Source organism: Schistocerca americana, chromosome 3 (genome assembly GCF_021461395.2).
Source record: "Schistocerca americana isolate TAMUIC-IGC-003095 chromosome 3, iqSchAmer2.1, whole genome shotgun sequence".
Classification (NCBI taxonomy): Eukaryota; Metazoa; Arthropoda; class Insecta; order Orthoptera; family Acrididae; genus Schistocerca; species Schistocerca americana.
Genome location: NC_060121.1, coordinates 918,125,746 through 918,145,610, shown reverse-complemented (window position 1 = coordinate 918,145,610; position 19,865 = coordinate 918,125,746). Strand labels below are relative to the sequence as shown.

The following is a 19,865-nucleotide window of genomic DNA, read 5'->3' as shown; positions in this document are numbered from 1 at the left end:
TTCACTGGTGTTGTATAAAATATAGTTCACTGTATTTACCTTTAATTTACATTTTTACATGTCTTTGGCTTGTAACCGAATTGGAATTTTCTTTCAAATGCTTGTTTTGAACCAGTCACTGGCTCTGTTCCTGTCTCATATCCTTCTGAATATTATCTGTCAGCCTTTTATTTTGCTCCCCAAATAGCAAAACTCCATTATTACTTTTAAGTGTCTCATTTCCTAATCTAATTCCCTCAGTATCACCCGACTTAATTCGACTTCATTCCATTAGCTTCGTTTTGCTTTTGTGGATGTTCATCTTATATCCTCCTTTCAAGACACTGTCCATTCTGCTCAGCTGCTCTTCCAGGTCCTTTGCTGTCTCTGACAGAATTATAATGTCATCGGCGAACCTCAAAGTTTTTATTTCTTCACCACGGATTTTAATTCCTACTCCACATTTTTCTTTTGTTTCCTTTACTGCTTGCTCAATATACGGAGTGAATAACATCGGGTAGAGGCTACAACCCTGTCTCACTCCCTTCCCAACCACGAGCTTGCAACTGCCATCTGGTTTCTGTACAGATTATAAATAGCCTTTTGCTCCCTGTGTTTTACCCCTGCCACTTTCAGAATTTGAAAGAGAGTATTCCAGTCTACATTGTGAAAAGGTTTCTCTAAGTCTACAAATGCTAGAAATGTAGATTTGCCTTTCCTTAATCTAGCTTATAAGCTATACCTATGGTCAGTATTGCCTCATGTGTTCCAACATTTTTACGGAATCCAAATTGATCTTCCTCAAGGTTGGCTTCTACCAGTTTTTCCATTCGTCTGTAAAGTATTCGCGTTAGTATTTTGGAGCCGTGGCTTATTAAACTGATAGTTCGGTAATTTTCACATCTGTCAACACCTGCTTTCTTTCGGATTAGAATTATTATATTCTTCTTGAAGTGTGAGGGTATTTCGTCTGTCTCATACATCTTGCTCACCAGATGGTAGAGTTTTGTCAGGGCTGGCTCTCCCAAGGCTATCAGTAATTCTAATGGAATGTTGTCTACACCCGGGCCCTTGTTTCGAGTTAGGTCTTGCAGTGCTCTGTCCAACTCTTCACGCAGTATTATATATCCCATTTCATCTTCATCTACATCCTCTTCCATTTCCATAATATTGTCCTCAAGAACATCGCTCTTGTATAGACCCTCTGTATACTCCTTCCACCTTTCTGCTTTCCCTTCTTTGCTTAGAACTGGGTTTCCATCTGAGCTCTTGATATTCATACAAGTGGTTCTCTTTTCTCCAAAGGTCTCTTTAATTTTCCCGTAGGCAGTATCTACCTTACCCCTAATGATATATGCCTCTACATCCTTACATTTGTCCTCTAGCCATCCCTGCTTAGCCATTTTGCACTTCCTGTCGATCTCATTTTTGAAACGTTTGTATTCCTTTTTGCCTGCTTCATTTACTGCTTTTTGGTATTTTCTCCTTTCATCAATTAAATTCAATATCTCTTCTGTTACCCAAGGATTTCTACTAGCCCTCGTCTTTTTACCTTCTTGATCCTCTGCTGCCTTCTCTATTTCATCTCTCAAAGCTACGCATTCTTCTTCTACTGTATTTCTTTCCCCCATTCTTATCAATTGTTCCCTAAAACTCTCCCTGAAACTCTCTACAACCTCTGGTTCTGTCAGTTTATCCAGATCCCATCTCCTTAAATTCCCACCTTTTTGCAGTTTCTTCAGTTTTCGCCTGCAGTTCATAACCAATAGATTGTGGTCAGAGTCCACATGTGCCCCTGGAAATGTCATACAGTTTAAAACCTGGTTCCTAAATCTCTGTCTTACCATTATATAATCTATCTGAAACCTTCCAGTATCTCCTGGCTTCTTCCTTGTTTACAACCTTCTTTCATAATTCTTGAACCAAGTGTTAGCTGTGATTAAGTTATGCTCTGTGCAAAATTCTACCAGGCAGCTTCCTCTTTCATTCTTCCATATTCACCTACTACATTTCCTTCTCTTCCTTTTCCTACTAACGAATTTCAGTCACTCATGACTATTAAATGTTCATCTCCCTTCATTATCTGAATAATTTCTTTTATCTCATCATACATTTCATCAATCTCTTCATCATCCGCGGAACTAGCTGGCATATAAACTTGTGCTACTGTGGTAGGTGTGGGTTTTGTATCTATCTTGGCTACAGTAATGTGTTCACTATGCTGTTTGTTGTAGCTTACCCGCATTCTTATTTTTTTTTTTATTCATTATTAAACCTACTCCCGCGTTACCGCTATTTGATTTTGTATTTATAACCCTGTATTCACCTGACCAAAAATCTTGTTCCTCCTGCCACCGAACTTCACTAATTCCCACTATATCTAACTTTAACTTATCCATTTCCCGTTTTAAATTTTCTAACCTACCTGCCTGATTAAGGGATCTGACATTCCGCACTCTGACCTGTAGAACGCCAGTTTTCTTTCTCCTGATAATGATGTCCTCCTGAGTAGTCCCCGCCCGGAGATCTGAATGGGGGACTATTTTACCTCCGGAATATTTTACCCAAGAGGACGCCATCATCATTTAATCATACAGTAAAGCTGCATGCCCTCGGGAAAAATTACGGCCGTAGTTTCCCCTTGCTTTCAGCCGTTCGCAGTACCAGCACAGCAAGGCCGTTTTGGTTAGTGTTACAAGGCCAGGTCAGTCGATCATCCAGACTGTTGCTCCTGCAACTACTGAAAAGGCTGCTGCCCCTCTTCAGGAACCACATGTTTGTCTGGCCTCTCAATAGATACTCCTTTGTTGTGGTTGCATCTACGGTACAGCTATCTGTATTGTTGAGGCACGCAAGCCTCCCCACCAATGGCAAGGTCCATGGTTCACAAGGGGGGGAGATTAATTTATACATTGTTGAAAAGATTTCACTGTTTTTTTTTTGTTTTTTTTCAACAGTCTCCAATTTTTTCGACACACTTATGAAGGCGGTGCTAATTTTTTCGACACACTTATGAAGGCGGTGCTCCAAATTTTGTATTCCTAAGTCGAAGTAGTCTCCCGCCAACCTGTTGAGTAAGCATGTGACCTCTGCTCGGGCTTCATCATCGCACTTGAAGTGTTTGCCATCTAAATGTTCCTTTAACTTGAGGAAGAGGTTATAATCGCTGGGGCTATGTCCGGACTGTATGGGGGATGGGGCATAACAGTCCACCCAAATTTCTTCGAAAGCTCCTGTGTTTGACAAGCAACTTGGGATTGAGCGTTGTCCTGTAGAAGTACTACTCCCACCTTCAATTATCCTCTCCGGCGATTCTGGATTGCTCGCCGGATTTTGGTCAATGTTTCACAATATCTGTCTGAGTTTATTGCCGTCCCAGGTTGACTGAGCGAGGTGGCACAGTGGTTAGCACACTTGACTCGCATTCGGGAGGATGACAGTTCAGTCCCGCATCCGACCATCCTGATTTAGGTTTTCTGTGATTTCCCTAAATCGCTCCAGGCAAATGCCGTGATGGTTCCTTTGAAAGGGCACGGCTGACTTCCTTCCCCATCCTTCCCTAATCCGATGAGACTGGTGACCTCGCTGTTTGTTCTCTTCCCCCAAACAACCCAACTCAACTCGTCCCAGGTTGCGTGAAATCGATGAGGAGTACCCCCTTCCAATCCCAAAACACAGTCGCCATAACCTTTCCTGCCGGCTGTGTTTGTCAGAATTTCTTTGGTGGCTGTTAACCGGAGTGACATCACTGATTGTTGTTTCGTTTTGGGGGTGTAATGAAACACCCACGTTTCATCTCCCATGACAGCTTCTTATTGTCTCCCCCCTCACATTGTTGGAGAAACGTGCGAGCACAGTCAAGGCATTGCTTCTTATGTCCATCAGTCAGCATCCGGGGGACCCAGTGAGCAAACACCTTGCGATAACCCAACGTTTCTGTTAAAAGTTCTTTCATTTGTGCCATGGGAAGCTTTAGAAATGTGTTCAACAAGTTCACAGACAGTGATCCTTGAATCTTTGAGCAGCTCACTGTTGATCTTCTGGAAAGTTGCATCCCAAACCGGTGGTCTTCCACTCTGTTCTTCATCGTGAACTTTCATGCGACCCTTGGCAAAAGCCCTGCACCATTTGCGGATGTACTGAACGGACATGCACTCATGGGCGGTAACTCTCTTGCATAGAGAAACTGGATTACTGCTTGAGCCTCGCACTTGGCAGTAACGGTGATCAACAGTTCCATCTCTGACGGCTGCCATGTCAACACTGAGTGACGTAGCGAATCACGGGTGGGTGGGCTCAAGAGTGGGGGTAACCACTGCGCACAGCAGTGCTGTTGGATTTAGTGTAGCACCTTCCTTCGAGGCTTTAGCTCATTGGGGGCCTTACTTTTGGTACAAGCCTCATATATTTGATCTCTAAAAGATTGGGAATATAGTGTTAGATTTCTCTGCATGTAGGATTTTTGTAGTGGCTGAAAAAGTGTACAGAAGGTAGGTGTGAACAGTTTAAGCAACAAATGCCATCCACAGTAATGACGAGTGTTGTCCTACTGTCTGAGCACATAATTATTTTAAAGTTTACAGCTTGAGCCTCACAGCACTTATGAAACCTTAAACTCTAGTTTTTATTTTAATATTGCAGAAAATAATGCTTCACGTAATGTATATGCAGGGAAACAGGAAAGAGAAAATGAAGATACCTACAAAAGAACAAAGAACATGTCGTGTGTACACCTTTAAGAAGATTTGTTGCTTAGCATGGATAGAATCTTGAGGAGAGGTTATAAGATGAATATAAAGTAAAACGAGAATTACAATTGTAGTCAATTTAATATCATACGATACTAGTAGACTTAGATTATGAAGTAAGATATTAAACACATAGATAAGTTTTGCTATTTGGGCAGCAAAATAACTAATGACAACAGAAGTGAAGATAATATAAAATTCTAACTGAAAAAAGAAGGAAGGAAGTCTGAAAAAGACACATACATTAAAGTTGAATATAATTTTAAGTCTTTCCTGAAGGTATTTGTCTGGAAGGTAACTTTCATGGAAGTGAAATATATATAATAAACTAAGATGAGCATAACAGACTTGGAAATGAGCTATTCAGAAGAAAGTTAATTAGATGAGTAGTACAAGTACCTAACAATGAGGTACAAAATTGAATTGTAGGGAAACATCTTTATGGCAGAATTCACTTAAAATAAGAGGACGGTTGATAAGACACTTCCTGGGGCTTCAAGGGATAATTACTTTGGTTATGGAGAGAAGTATGGGGGCTAAAGAAATAGAGATGGAGACCATGGCTTGAATACATTAAGCAGCTTCAAACATGTAGGGTGCAGTAGTTATGCAGGTATGAAAAGAACTTTAACAACATTGATTTGTGTGGAGAGCTGCATCAGACCAAACTTGTGTAAGAGTGCTGTGTGTTATGAGCCTGTTGTCTTTGTTCTCTAGTGAATGATTGCATCTTTGCTGTTATAACAATGGTATTTATCCCCATATGTGAAAGTATGCCTGTATAAAATTTTACTAGTTGGACATGCAGGTATATCAGATTATGAAACTCAAAATATAAGTGTAATATCATACACTATTGTGTTTGAGCACACGCACACGCACACACACACACACACACACACACACACACACACACACACACTTCTTTCTCTTTCCTATTCCATTTGTGAATTCTGTGCTCAGTATAAGATTGTATTTTGATGGTTCTACCATTATAGTCATTTTTCAAATTGTATGTGGGAGGGAAAAATATGTTTCTTGACACTTCTTAGAACAAGCATTCTCAGAACTTTTATTGTAAATCTGTCCTGTCTTACATCTGCCATTTGAGTTGGACGAGTATCTCCATGATGTTCTTGTATGTACTTAATGAATTGATGATGAAATGCTCACTACTACTTTGAATATTCTCTTCCTCTCTATTAATTGTACTTGGTAACAGTACTGAGTTGAATGAGTAATACTAAAGAATCAATTGAATGAGGATTTATGGATGAATTAGATTTAATTAGCATTCTCTGTATGAATCTCAGCCTGACATTTCTTGTTCTTAGCGACAGAAACTATCTTTCTGTTTTCCTGTTTGTTTCATAAAAGCATAGTTTATTAAATGTACTGAACAAACGCTACAGGGAAACGGCTTGTCATGCAATGAAGGTGTCCAACACAGCTCTATACGAAATGTCAGGAACAAAAAGTTTCATACACTACAATCATACGACCAGAAAGATTGACCAGTAGTGAAATGGCTGGTGTTGTAAAACCAGATATTTCGACATATTTACTAGTAATCAGCACCTTTCTTATAGTGCTGGATAATTTTTCTTTGCAAAACAATCAACAGTTGATAGCGCTTTGCAAGAGTTGAAGATGTATTAAAAGTGCTTCTCGAGTACTGTGAAGAGTGTTACTTCAAACTGAGGCTAACAGCAAACAAAAGTGCGAATTTGTCTCTTCATTTGAGGAAAAGGACAAAATACTACAAAAGTGTTGAATATTTATATTTCAACTAGGTGGATTATGTGATCATGCTTACAGAGTTAAGACTGAAAAACTATAAAATACAGTTCTGTCTGGAGTGTAGGTTAAATCACTGAAAAGCAATGTGTTTGTGAGTTCATTTTAGACAATTGCTGGTAGATTCTATTTGCACTGAAGATTGGTATTTCACCCTACTGTGAAAGTTGGATCTTTCGAGTGGGTATTTGTAATTCTTACCAGTGAATAGTCCCTGTTTCACATCCACAATAGACACATACACTGTGAGAAAAGCAATTAAAGTCAATAGTAAAATCACATATCTTAGCTTGGCTTGTAAGACATTCTATCTGAGCTTTAAATGCATACATAAAATGCATACAGAAGTAATCTTATGGCAATTAAGGAAAATCATAGTAATTATTATGTCAGAATGGCCTGCAAAATGTAAAAAGTAAAGAAAGTGGAGACACTTATCCATCACATGTCACAAAAAATGACAGGACTATTTTTAAAGTACTGAATTTGCAAGCATGTAGCTATAAAAGCACAGTAACAGCACAAGGAGAACGTTGCAGAAGTATGCTAGGTATGTCTGGTAAGCATTAGAAAGTTGTGATTGTGTTATTCCTGTTTCCTTTAATGCAAGATAATTATGAAGAAGTTGTGCTCTGATTACCTGTCCTTTTTCAAAATTGAGAGAGAGGGAGAGAGAGAGAGAGAGAGAGAGAGAGAGAGAGAGAGAGAGAGAGAGAGCTATTGTACCAGCTAGCTGATTACGATGAGTTTTTCAAGTTATATGATAGTGATGAATTATATTAGTCATGATAACTGGATTTTAATATTTAATTTTTACACACCATGCCATAGAAAATTTTATAACTATGAACATTGTGGGAACTTCAACTTTAATAACATTATTATCTAAAAATTCCTGGCACATTAAAACTGTGTCTCAGACTGGGACTCGAACACAGAATCTTGCTATTGAGGCATAACAATTATCCGTTCTCTCAGCTTTAATTTTACGTGTACCCCTTCTTACTTTCCAATCTTCACATAAGTTGTTCTTTATACCCTCTGGGACTAGCACTCTTGAAATAAAAGGATATTATCGGGAAATGACTTATCCACAGCTTACGGTTTTTTCCCATAGTGCATCTTTTACTCTACGGTGGAATGTGTACAGTTTTGAAATTTTCTAGCTAGTTAAAACTTTGACTTGTGAAGTTTAGAGAGTAGGGGATAGGTACTCGCTGACTTAAAGTTCAATAAAGGGCTGACAGACTTGTGTGTATAGCTTAGAGCATAAAAGTGTTGTGTACAAAAAGTAAGGTTCCCAGTCTCAGTGTGCTGCACGGGTTTAATCTGGTGTGAAGTTTCAAAACAGTGCACCTTCTACTGTTAAATGATTAGTGTTACTTTGTTTACTTCTCTGCAACAAGCAGATAATTTACTTTCACTATGGGATATGTAGAATTTACAAAGTGGTGTTATATTAACATCACTATTTTCTTGCAGGATTAAAATTACTGCATGCAGTGTTTTCTAGTGAGCTTATTGGCATTAATCTCCTTATAATCACATGGGAAATTTTTTTGCAATTGATATTACGTTACAATTAAATGGCAGTAATACCAAGGCACCTTCCAGCGTTTCTGATGCAGGAGAACCATGCTGACCACTGAGTGAGTGACAATTGGCAATGGATTCGCATCACTTGAGGTGAAGGATGAATATGAGGACTGGTCTCAGACTTGCCCTTTTGCCTATGAGTGGACAACTGGCTGCTCCTTCAACAAGATCTGAATAGACATACTGGGGGAGGGGTTTGTTAGTTATCAGGAGCTCTGATGTTAGAGTTATTATGGAGCCCATCAGGTAAATAGCATCTGGAGCGGGAAAGAAGTCCAGTGTGCGCCTGGAATGTCTGTCAGGGAATTGGGCTCATCCAAGATGTGGTGTAAGCCTTGCTTGTGGCTATTGAGGGTGCAGGGTGCAGCCATCTTGAAGTTTGACTCATATCAGCAGCAGTGAATCCTGCCACTTGGGTTCTAAGGCCATCTAAGTTCGTATGGATAGCTGGTGGAAGTGGTGAAGACTGCTGGCCTTGCTCTTGGGGTGCAATCAAAACTTACAATTTGCAGTAGCAGACACATAATTGACAAGGATGTCAACCAGAGGCTTCATCGATTCTATGAGGTGTTGCTGCAGATTTCTTTATATGTGTTATGGGAGAATTATAGATTGCCCTTCATAAGTCAGGAGTGCAGTAAAGACAGTACTTGTGGAGTGCACATTGAGGTTCTTTAGGCTAGACGATAGTTTGAGTTCCTCTCATGAATGCTTGTCGCTCAGACTGAAATCAGATTTCCTACAAAAGTAAAGGTATTTAAAATATCAAAATTTTGAAAGTAAATTGTCGAAGCATTTGTAATCCAGTCCTTGAATTTATTGCCTTCTGGGAAAGCTGTCTTGCTCAAATTATACTTGAAAATGAGAAATGGATGAATCCCAAAGTAGAAAGCTCCAAAATATTTAATTAGTTATGGAAAGTATATTAAAAAGACAGGTTAGTTGTCATAATAAGATGAGTGTTCATTACACTCAACAAAAATATTGTTTCTATCAAAGTCGAAATTTACTTTAATTGTGATGTTATCTGGATGTGAGTAACTGGTCTAGGTGAACTTAAGTTGTCAGTGGATGTTTGTGTCAGCTACCTGATTCCACTGTAACAGTTGTAGAATCATTCAAAGAAAATGTAGACTCACGGAAGTACCTCAGTCTTGTAAGACTAGTTGGAGGTGATTTTAACCTATCTAATATAGACTGGAATATCCATGGATTCATTACAGATGGTATGCACAGATAATGCTAAGAAGTAATTCTGAATACATTTTTTGAAACTCTCTTTAGCAGCTAGTTCGACAACCACACACTATGGATATGCTTGAGACATTGTAGCGAAAAATAGGTATGACCTTATTGACAGTGCCAGTGTAGAGATAGGGATCAGTGATAATGGTTTCTTCATAGTGACATTAGTAAAGTTAATAAATCCAGCAAAAAGGCCAGAGTGTTTTCATGCTGTAGAGAGCAGATACACAGTTGTTAGCATTCTACTTACACAGTGAATGGACAGCCTTTAATTCCTACATGATCGACATAGAGGAATTGTGGGCCAAGTCTAAACTGATTCTAAATTCGTCAGTTATAAAATCCACTACAGTGGTAAAAAGTATTTATTTGTAAGAAGAAAAGCGCAGCCTGATTTCAGGACCTGTTTCCTATCTTTAGTTGCATCTGCATAACACCTGTCCTCATTGTTAATGAAAGAAAAGCTAAACAGAACCAACAGAAATTCTTAGAGAAAAAACTCCTGTACATACATTAAAGTGTGAGTCTGTAAAGGATGCAAAATAGTGCATCCCTGGTATATGGCATGAAATGTGATATCCTCTTGAATACTAGGCATATGAGAGAGTCTCTCATAGAGGAGGAGCTACATAAAAGCACAAAGGTCGCCAATTAAAAGAGTGGAACTACTGTTAAATGGAATCAAATATAAAGTATTAAAGGCCCAACATCCTTTATCCCCATTACAAAACTTACTATGGTTCGGGCTTAAGGGTGTGCAACACACAGATCTGCAAGAAGGTAGATAGGTGGTCATTTGAACGTTGAAATGTCCAAAAAAAGTGAATTATATAGACTGTGTGCTGGCAGGCAAGTGTGAAAACACAGTGTAACCCTCTGAGTTAAGTTTGCGACTGGCCACTATTTTGAAATATTTTAACCCCAGTTATGCATCTGGTATATACTCACATAGTAATGTTTGTACAGGGTTTGTTTTTAAGAATTTGTGTTGGTTCTGTTTAGCTTCTCCTATATTAACAATGTGGATAAGTGTTATTGATATATAATTTTGTAAATGCTCCTCAAGATAGGACATGGGTCCTGATTCTGGGTTGTGCTTTCCTTTTTAGTTACAACTGTAATGGATTTTTTCATTGATGATGAATATCAACAGTTGTGGATATCCCATCAAGAGAAACATGTGACTGTAAATTGTACTATGGAGAAGTATATACCAAATTAGTGCATTAAACATTTATTGCAAATCTCTTGGTTAGTGCAAAATTCCAAATGAGACCTGCAATATTACAGATAAATATCTCTATATCAGTTTGTTACAGAATTCTTGAGCATATTATAATTTCAAGTATAAGAAACTTTCTTGAGACAGAAAAGCTTCTGTACACAAATCAGCGTGTATTTAGAAATCATTGCTCATGCAAGGATCAGTTTGCTCTTTTCTTGCACAATATCCTGTGAACCATGGACGAAGGGCAACCAGTGGATTCCATATTCTTAGACATCCAGGAAGCATTTGACACTGTGCCACACTGTAGACAGTGAATGAAGGTCCAAGCGTACAGAATAGTTCCCACATATGTGAGTGACTCAAGACTTCCTAAGTGATAGAAACCAATGCACTGTCCTGGATGGCGAGTGTTTTATCAGAGACAAGAGTATTGTCAGGAGTGACACAAGGAAGTGTGATAGCGCTCCTCTTGTTGTTACATGTCCTGATACAGGGTGAGCAGCAATCTGTGATAGTTTTTATGTGACACTGTAGTGTAAAGGAAAATGTGGTTGGTGAGTGACTGTAATAGGATATGGGGTGACTTAAATGAAATTTCTATTTGGCGTTGTGAACGGCAGCTTACTAACTGTAGTAAAACGTAGGTTAATCAAATGAAAAGGAAAAATAGTCCTGTAATGTTCAAATACAGTATTAGTGGTGTACTGCTTAACATAGCACATGTAGCTTCCTAGACAGTACCAAGAAACCATCAAGTTCAAGTTTAATGACCTATCTGACTGGAGGATTGCGGATAACTGTATTTTACACCTTCATAGCATTATATACTGTTAAGTGCCTTCCATCATGAGCAACTGACTTAGACATTGATAGATAGTCTTTGCAATAGTATGAACTCCAGACTGAAACCATTGGGAAATCAACCTAATTCATGACGGCTGAACTGCTTCCCACATCTTGCAGAGTCTGGTTGAAGTTGTGTAAAGGCAGTGGTATCTCAGATAAATCCAAGGGTACTGAGTTCAGATGATCTAAAGGGCCATGCTAGCACCTTGATGACTGTGGAAATTCTGACATAATTTGTATGCAGTGGCATGGTGTACTGTCTTTCCAAAGGGACAGGTGCCTGTAGGTGACAGAGGAGGGAGAGGAAAAAGACAGAAGGATTGATGGCACTTAGGTCAGTAGAGTTCAGCAAAGAAATGTATGTGTGTGATTGAACATTAAATTACTGTATGGTCTGCTCATGGGAGACTAAAACAATGGGAGACTAAAGCAGATGTGTTAGTGACTCCATTTCATTCCATCTAAACAACCTCCACATCACCGTACCTTCAGTAATTGCCTGAACAGAGACCTATAAGCAGCAGGTTACATGCCACATAGGGTTTTTGACATTCTTGTACTCTGTATTGTATCATGCACAGCAACTCATATCTCTAGATCTTTTTCTGTGATTCTAGTGGCCATTAGTGATGTTCCTGCTTTTGTAACAAAAACTGTGTATCTACTTTTGCAATCTGTGACATTCAGTGCCTCCTCCTTTCATCAATTTGTTGTAACCCTCAGCAGTTGACTGTGGCCAAAGGAATTTCCCCAGATCAACATATTCATGATCTACTTTTGATGAACCAACATGTGAAAAACACAGTTCCTGAATGACCCCATATATGGCACGTCACCTGTGCTGAGCACTCAACATCTGGCTGTGATCAGATAGTTGGATACAGTGGCCCTTGCCTTTCCTGAGCTCGACCATCTTGTAAATGATCAGTTCAAGATCCGACAATATCACAGTTGTGTGACATCCTGAAGTTTTAATGGTGGTGAAATGCTCTCTCTACAACATAGCAGCTATCCCCAAAGTAGAATTTACTGACACTATTGACATGCAACTCTATGATTGGATTCCTTCAGCTATCTTTAACATACTATCAAAACTGTGATGAAGAAAAGGTCTTCTGCCACTAGGATTCAGTTTGGCTACTGCTGTGTCAGAATTGCTAGTTTGGTGTGATTTAGTGATCTTAGCCAAGATGATGGGTATTATTCAACAATCCCTTCACACAGCCAAACAGTCTCCTGTCATAAAGAATCAAGTTCTGTGCCCGGGACAGCACAACACAGAGCCACAAAATGTTCTTCAAACACGCATGGCTGTGCTGTTCTGAGAACTCCATTGTGGCTCCACATGCCACAAAAATGCCACATATTTGTATTTGGTGATGCTTTCATCGTCGCATGTGTGATTTGCTCCTGGGGTTGACTCTAAAAAAATGCCATTTAAAGTCAAAACTCCAGGTAACACTATCCATAAAGACTGAGGCACATGGAACTGCACATATTGGAAATGAACTTTCAGAAAGTTAAAGTGGCAGCATTGTATGTAAAACAAAACAGCATTGTGGCTACACACATCTAACGTCGCTTCTGCAGTACTGCTGTGATTCCAGTAGCTACAAGACAAACGTATCTCTTAACAGCGGTAGAGTAGAGTTCAGCCAAAAGCTTGTGAAGAGTCTTGTGTCTTTCCCACTTCAACAACTTAGACAACATGTAGGTTAACACATGATTAATTTGAGCTCTTACCTGGAACATAATTCACAAATATTGTCATACATGATTCAGGCAATGTGAATGCAAACTTCTATTGACAGCTTCTTAATAAAATATAATTCATTCATCACGTTCTGTAGATGTCAGCTACAGGGAGAATGTTCATGTGCAATGAGTCAAGATATATGATAACAAAAGACAAGTGATATGTAGAAACTTAACTGTACATTGTACTGATCATAAATTATCACTTTGCTGCTTAATGGTATTTTTGTTTATGACTACTAAATGTAACCTAGTACATTACAAGCAAAGCCAGTTCTTTCAATAGAACAGTTGTTTCTTCAGTTCTGTTAAATGACTGGTATTTATCTTCTACTGGCAGCTTAATATTTACTTGGTTACATCAACAAATGGCAGCCTGGAATAGATTGTCCCAAGCATCATGTGCTTTTTGTTGTAATTTGACAATGGTTCTTACGGGCCATGGGAAACAGTTAAGTTCTCATTTCATTATGTCCCACAGATGTTTAGTTGATACCTTGAAGAACACATTGTGTTGCAGCAGCCCATACGTGGACACAAACTGTCGTACTGAAAAAGTACATCTCCTTCCTGCCACAGGAAAGGCGTGGGGATAACACCCTCTGCAGTGTAGTGGGCACTGGTTACTTTACTGTGCAGAAACACCAAATGTGACCGTGTACTGTAACTAATAGCTGCGAAGCCTGCGATGGGGCCTGTGTGTTGTGGTTGAATGCACTGTGGAATCTCCAGCTCATCAAGTCCGTGCCATAAACATATACATCAATCACTCGTATACAGACAGAAACCACTCTCATCACTGAAGACAACAGAGTGCCATTCCACTCTCCAATCAACTCTTTCACAACACCATAGTATCATGGTATCCATGCTCGGTGGTGGTGTGGTGTCAGTGGTAGCCCAGCCGTCATCTGAATCCTGCTGCAAGCAAATGGTTCCCAGTGATCCCTGGTGACACAGTAGGTGCAAAATGTGCCCATATTTCTTTCCCAGACAATATTTGGTAGGCCACCACCGCTTGCACAATGTGTCAATTTTGACTTGTGTCTGTGTTATGAGGAAATCAGTCTACAGGTGTGGAAATGCTCCACTGACCACTGTTGAAAGCAATGACTAGCCACTGGTACACTGTGCCCAAGATGTCCAGCAATCTGTCGATATGTCCATCCAGCTTCCCGCAGGTGCACTGTGCAACCCTGTTCAAATGGCTGAAGCTGTTCAACAGGAGTACTTACTCATTGGTTGGGTATGGTTGGACCCTAGAATGAATGTTACAAACACTGTTCACCTCTAAACCCAGCACAATTACTGCCTGCAAAGTCAAAGACTTAGTGCTGCCTGACCACCGATTATTGTGGCAAATAATCCAGTAACACTACAACCGTGCGTGTTTTATACTCTGGTGCTACTGGACACAGTCATTGAGGGTGTTCCATTTTATTCTGGCATTGTAGTTACTTATGACTGAAAAACAAGAGGTCTGTTCACAGTACTTTTCTACTTGTCAGACAGCTTTACAATAGACACTCTACTTACAATGTGGCTCTCTCTAGACAATTAGTAGAAGGATTATCCAACTTCCAATTCCTTTGTCCCGAAGTACATAACCTTGCTCCGTGCACTATACAAGGAGGCAAAGTCAACATGAAAATTATTTTTGAGTCTTGTATTGTGCTGGTGTAAATCATAATTCAATTGAAATTGATTTTTATTGTTAGCAACAGAAAGCGTGAAGTGTGTATATACTGGGAAATGAATATAAGGATTGCAAAATTGTTAAAACTATCTCTACAAAATGTGCAGCTATTAACCTACATAATTTTCTAATTACTCACTTTTACTCAATAAATATTCTGTTTACTTTTCATACATTGCTCCGGAAGTTAATTCTGTAATAAAACAGTGCGTGTAAAAATACAAAATAAAAAATACCTGTAGTTCAACACATTGTAGATCTGCTTCTGACAAAAACTGTTGAACAGAACTACATTATTTTATTTGTGTTGACTCCACTTTAAGTTGTTTTCCAACTGGTCTCCAACGAATTTAGTGTATGGCCATTAATGTCTACTTCTGGTGCCAGCAGGTCATATGCATAAAACGGTCTTTGTGAGATAAAGATTTGAACTGGGAACTTGTTACACGTATCTCTCAGTCATCAACTGAGCTGTATCTGGTACAGTTGAGTTTCGATCCTTAATTAGTATGCTTGTATCATCAGCAAACATTAAAATCTCATTTCACACAGGTGGTGGTTGTACTTAGTTTGTAGCCATGCTACACACTATTGCATTGAGCGATCAATGTGCTTCATCCATATTGGTTGATACTCAGCTAATCCCAGGTTCCCAATAAAGTTCGTTGTAGTCAAAGATCCTTACAAAATATTTCTATGCATGAGCTAAATTCAGCTTAACAATAATTTTCAGTAACCCGTGAAACAGAGTAACTGGAAGGTGCCTCACGCAGATGGAGATTCTCGGTTAATTTTTGACATCTTCATAGGCCGAGGGTTATTCGTGGGCTATTGAAAATGACTGCTAGGTCGAAACTGGTTCAGTCATTGAAACTTTTTTTGTGAGTATATGTCTGGTATAAACTTTACTGTTAAAAAATGCATCAACTTCTGGTTTCTGCCAGTAAATTGGCAAACATGAAAGAGCTGTAGGTTAGTTAGCTACTTAGATATTTTTATGTTACAGTGATCATAATTGTGATCATTTTAATTGATTCAACTGTTGGTTCTTAGTGAAATATTGTATTAACCAAACAAAACACTTTTTTAGCTTCTTAGTTTGTAAAAAAGGCTAAAAGAGTGTTTCATTTAGTTAATACAGTAATTGTGACATCTCGCTGTGCTGTAGAATGAGTCAGTTATTTTAAAATTATACTACACTTTCTTAATGAAAATATTACAATGTGCTGACATCTTCATTTACATCTACATCAATGTGAATATCTTTAACATTGTTCTTAAGCAAACTGTTTTGGCAGTTTTTTTTATCTTTTTAATGGTGATCTGTGTGCAGCAGTATGTGCAGCCATGCCCAGTACTACACATTCAGAAATTCTTCAATAGAGTAGAACTTAAAATCAAGCAAATATGATGTCAGTCTGTGTTTTAAATTAATTTTATTGTGTGTTACATTCTTCACATCACTGGATATATGGTCAAATATTTTCATGAATGAATGAATGACACTTTTTTGTAGTACAATAAAACTGAGTGATTGATAGTGTTGGTCATGTCTTTTTCTAGTATTATATTGATGAATGTTACTTTTGTTGACAACTTGTGTTACAAGGGTGTGAATATACTGTGAGGCTGTTGTCAGTATACTACACTTTATACAGCTTATTACAAGAGGTTGTGTTGTGCACATCAGAAATTGGTATAAACTTCTGTTGACGAAACTGTTTCTTTCACAATTAAGAGTTAGCCCAGAATATGAAGCCATAATTAAAATAGGACAAATAAGGTCATGTTTTGAGATTTTCAACACTATAATCCACTACATCATCTATAATCCAAATGCTGCAGAGTTCAAACGCGTAAGATCAATAGATGTGACTTCCAGTTCAGTTTCTTATCAATGTGGCCATCAAGAATTTAGTATATTGTGTTTCAATCATCAATTTTTCTTCATGCATTATTGGTAAGTACATGGTGAGGCCTTGTAAATTACAAAATTGTATATTGTGTCTTATCTCAGTTCAAAAGAGTCAATTTATAGAAAACCAGTAGCACTACTCACCTACCGATGTGCATGTCACAGTTATAGTTAGCTCACATGATTTTGGTTCAAGTGTAGATGGAGCCTAGTCCACTATGTCATTTGAGAAGCTATTTAACCTGAATTATTTAAGACACTGAGCTGACTAAGTTTAAACACCAGATGCAATTAAGTGCTCACTACTAACACAGAACTCTACCTACAACAGGTGAATTGTAGTAACCACAAAATTTTAAACATGCCGCTGCTTCATGGCATACAGTGCAAGTCTTCCACTGTATGTATTGTTACTATTGCAGAGCTGATTCAGTGAAACACCCTGATCTTCCAGTCATTCCTCACTATGCCACTTTACCTGTATGGTTTTGACTTCAGTAATAAAAGTTCTCACGAAATGTATGTGAATCCAGTGTTATGTAATGTTGCTTTTTCTTCACATCCGAGATATTCCAAGTTTTCCATTGTGGAATAGTGTTATGATCCTCTACATTATTTACGTACTGTCAAAATTTGACAAACTCTGTAATTCTCAATTGATAGAAACTCCTTTTACATAGTACATAGCTGTGTGACCTTAGAATCCCTCTAGTGCGCCAGGGTAAATTTTTCTAAATGATCTTCCTGTAGAAAATATATGCAGTGAAGTGTAAACATCACAACAGGATCACTAGAACAAGTTTTAGAAAGAAAGGATAATTCCTCTCTTAATTCTCAGATATTATTCTCTTGTAAATAACTTTCATAATTAAGTTAAAGAGATGTTACTTATAATTTAATTCTTGAATTTTAATATTGTATTTAGCAGGGGTATGTATTTTTTATTCAATAGCATATGGAATGATGAAGTTCACTCAAATGTGTTTGTGGGAATTAGCCATCTTTAACATTTTCTGTTACTTTATACCAGACATTGTGAACATTGTAAAAGACTTCTTAAAATAAGCAGCATTTTTACCTTTAACAGTTTGGTGTCTGCATCCACTGTGTCTTTCCTCCTTTTTGGTCAGAAGCTTCCTTTTGTGTAAATGCACTGCTGGCTGCTTGGAAGTTCATACTTCAGCCATTAATCAGATAAATAATTTTCTTCACTTTCAAGGTAATGAGCTCAAGAATTTTCCTCAAGTCTTTCCTTGAGATGCTCTACTGTGTATATGACTAGAATCAGCAATTAACTTGTATTTCCAGTTGGCCATGTATTGCTTATCAGAGGCAATAATACCTATATTTCAATCTCATAATCTGATTCTGTTAAAATTTAATATTAGAGAAATTACTTACTTTTAAAATACTATCATTTTATGTCACGAGTTTGTTAGGTCTTTCTTTATTATTCCATGTATTCTATTGAATTTAACATGTTGGTACTCATTTTTTGTGACTTTTCCTCTTGTAGAGCACAATGTGAAGAAATATTTGTGTACTGCAACAGATAAAATTTCTGCGTACTACTAATTAAAACACCATTATTTTGTGCTATTTTAGATCACTGGATGAAAAGAATTGGTAATGTGAGTGTGAAATACATCTCACCAGCAGTTTTCTCCAGCAAGGCCCTGAAGCAGGAAAATAGTGACTTTCATATGCAAATTGCACAAAACTGTTGCCCACGGTGTGGAAAAGTTTACGGTAACAAGGGTAACCTTATGCGACACCTCAAGTTTGAGTGTGGTGTGGCACCGATGTTCAGTTGTCCGTATTGCCAGACACGGTGGAAGCGTAAGGATAATATGGAAGTGCACATTAGGACTTTACACATGAGGGAGAGTATTTAGTTGTTAGAATGTCAGAAAGTATTCTCTGTATCTTCCATAATATTTGTACCTTTGTGAAGACTCATGAGATTTATATTTTCGTGTAAGGCAGTGGTAATGGAAGATTAATCTAATTGGTTCATTGGTTGGTTGGTTTGTTTGTTGGATTGTGTTGGTGAATGATTGTGCTTCCAATTGTAAGTTAAGAACTGCATGCATGAGTGATGCTTTCATTCAGCAATGTCTTTCAGACAATTGGCAAAGATCTCTCTCTGGTGAAGGATTAGTTACACATTAGTGAGCATAGTGCCAAATTTTTGTCAGGTTCCTGAACATAGTGATGGTTACAAAACTATTAAGACAAGTTGGGAGTTATATATCTGGATCTCAGTGAATACATAACATAACTGGTTACACATGAATATTTTGTTTCAGAGCTTAAGTTGAATGTGTTGTCCAAATCAACATCAGTCCTGTTATGTGTCAAGCTTTTATATGTATGTCTAAGCATTGCACATCATTTACTCTGAATAATGTTAAATCTTTTCATGTGATAACAAACTTCATGTGAGATTCAGTTTGTAATAGGTAGTTGCTTTTTTTAAATAAAATAATTTGTTATTTGATGAACTTCTGTTGTGATATTTATGTGTAACTGTGAATATTTGTGTTTGATTAGAAAAGCAATTGTGTTAAACCAATATTTTTGTATCACTGCAAGTTACGGATTAATTTTAACTGTGTAAATAGCAGTGTACTAATGCCTGATTTCTGACATGCTGTTATATGAAGATAAGTCAACTTTTCAGTTACCAGTACATTGGTCTTCTAAATAGTTTCTTTCATTTCCTTGTTATAATACTTGTTACATAATTCATGTACACACACGGTGAATCCTCATGCAAAAGGTTTTGCAACCCGGCCAACACTTAAGTTATTGCTGAAGTCTTCTTTGGATCTGTGGTGCCATGTTCCAATAAAAAAGGGAATAAGCAGCTAGATTACTTGAACTTTATGACCCAGTAACAGTGGCATACAGGCACTGTCAGTTTCTGTGATTTCCCTAATGTGTGGAACTTTATCAGCTGGAACAAGAAGCGATAACAACTTGCACTTAGTTGTGCTTTAAATGTTCCATTGTTAAGGTTCCTGGCCAAGTGTTAATTAAGAAATGGGCTGAGAAAAA

General features: G+C 38.0%; 1 protein-coding gene across 2 annotated transcripts in view; it reads left to right on the top strand.

The window, feature by feature from the left end:
• The window catches only part of LOC124607511 (zinc finger and BTB domain-containing protein 6-like), a 49,525-nt gene extending 30,256 nt beyond the window's left edge, over window positions 1–19,269 (top strand). For both annotated transcript variants that reach the window (XM_047139900.1, XM_047139902.1), the window contains exon 3: window positions 18,411–19,269. Coding sequence is in view for 1 of the 2 variants with exons in the window: in XM_047139902.1 (XP_046995858.1) it covers window positions 18,411–18,422 (12 nt within the window). In the remaining variant the exon portion in view is untranslated. The remainder of the gene's footprint in view (window positions 1–18,410) is intronic.
• Window positions 19,270–19,865: the final 596 nt, after the last annotated feature.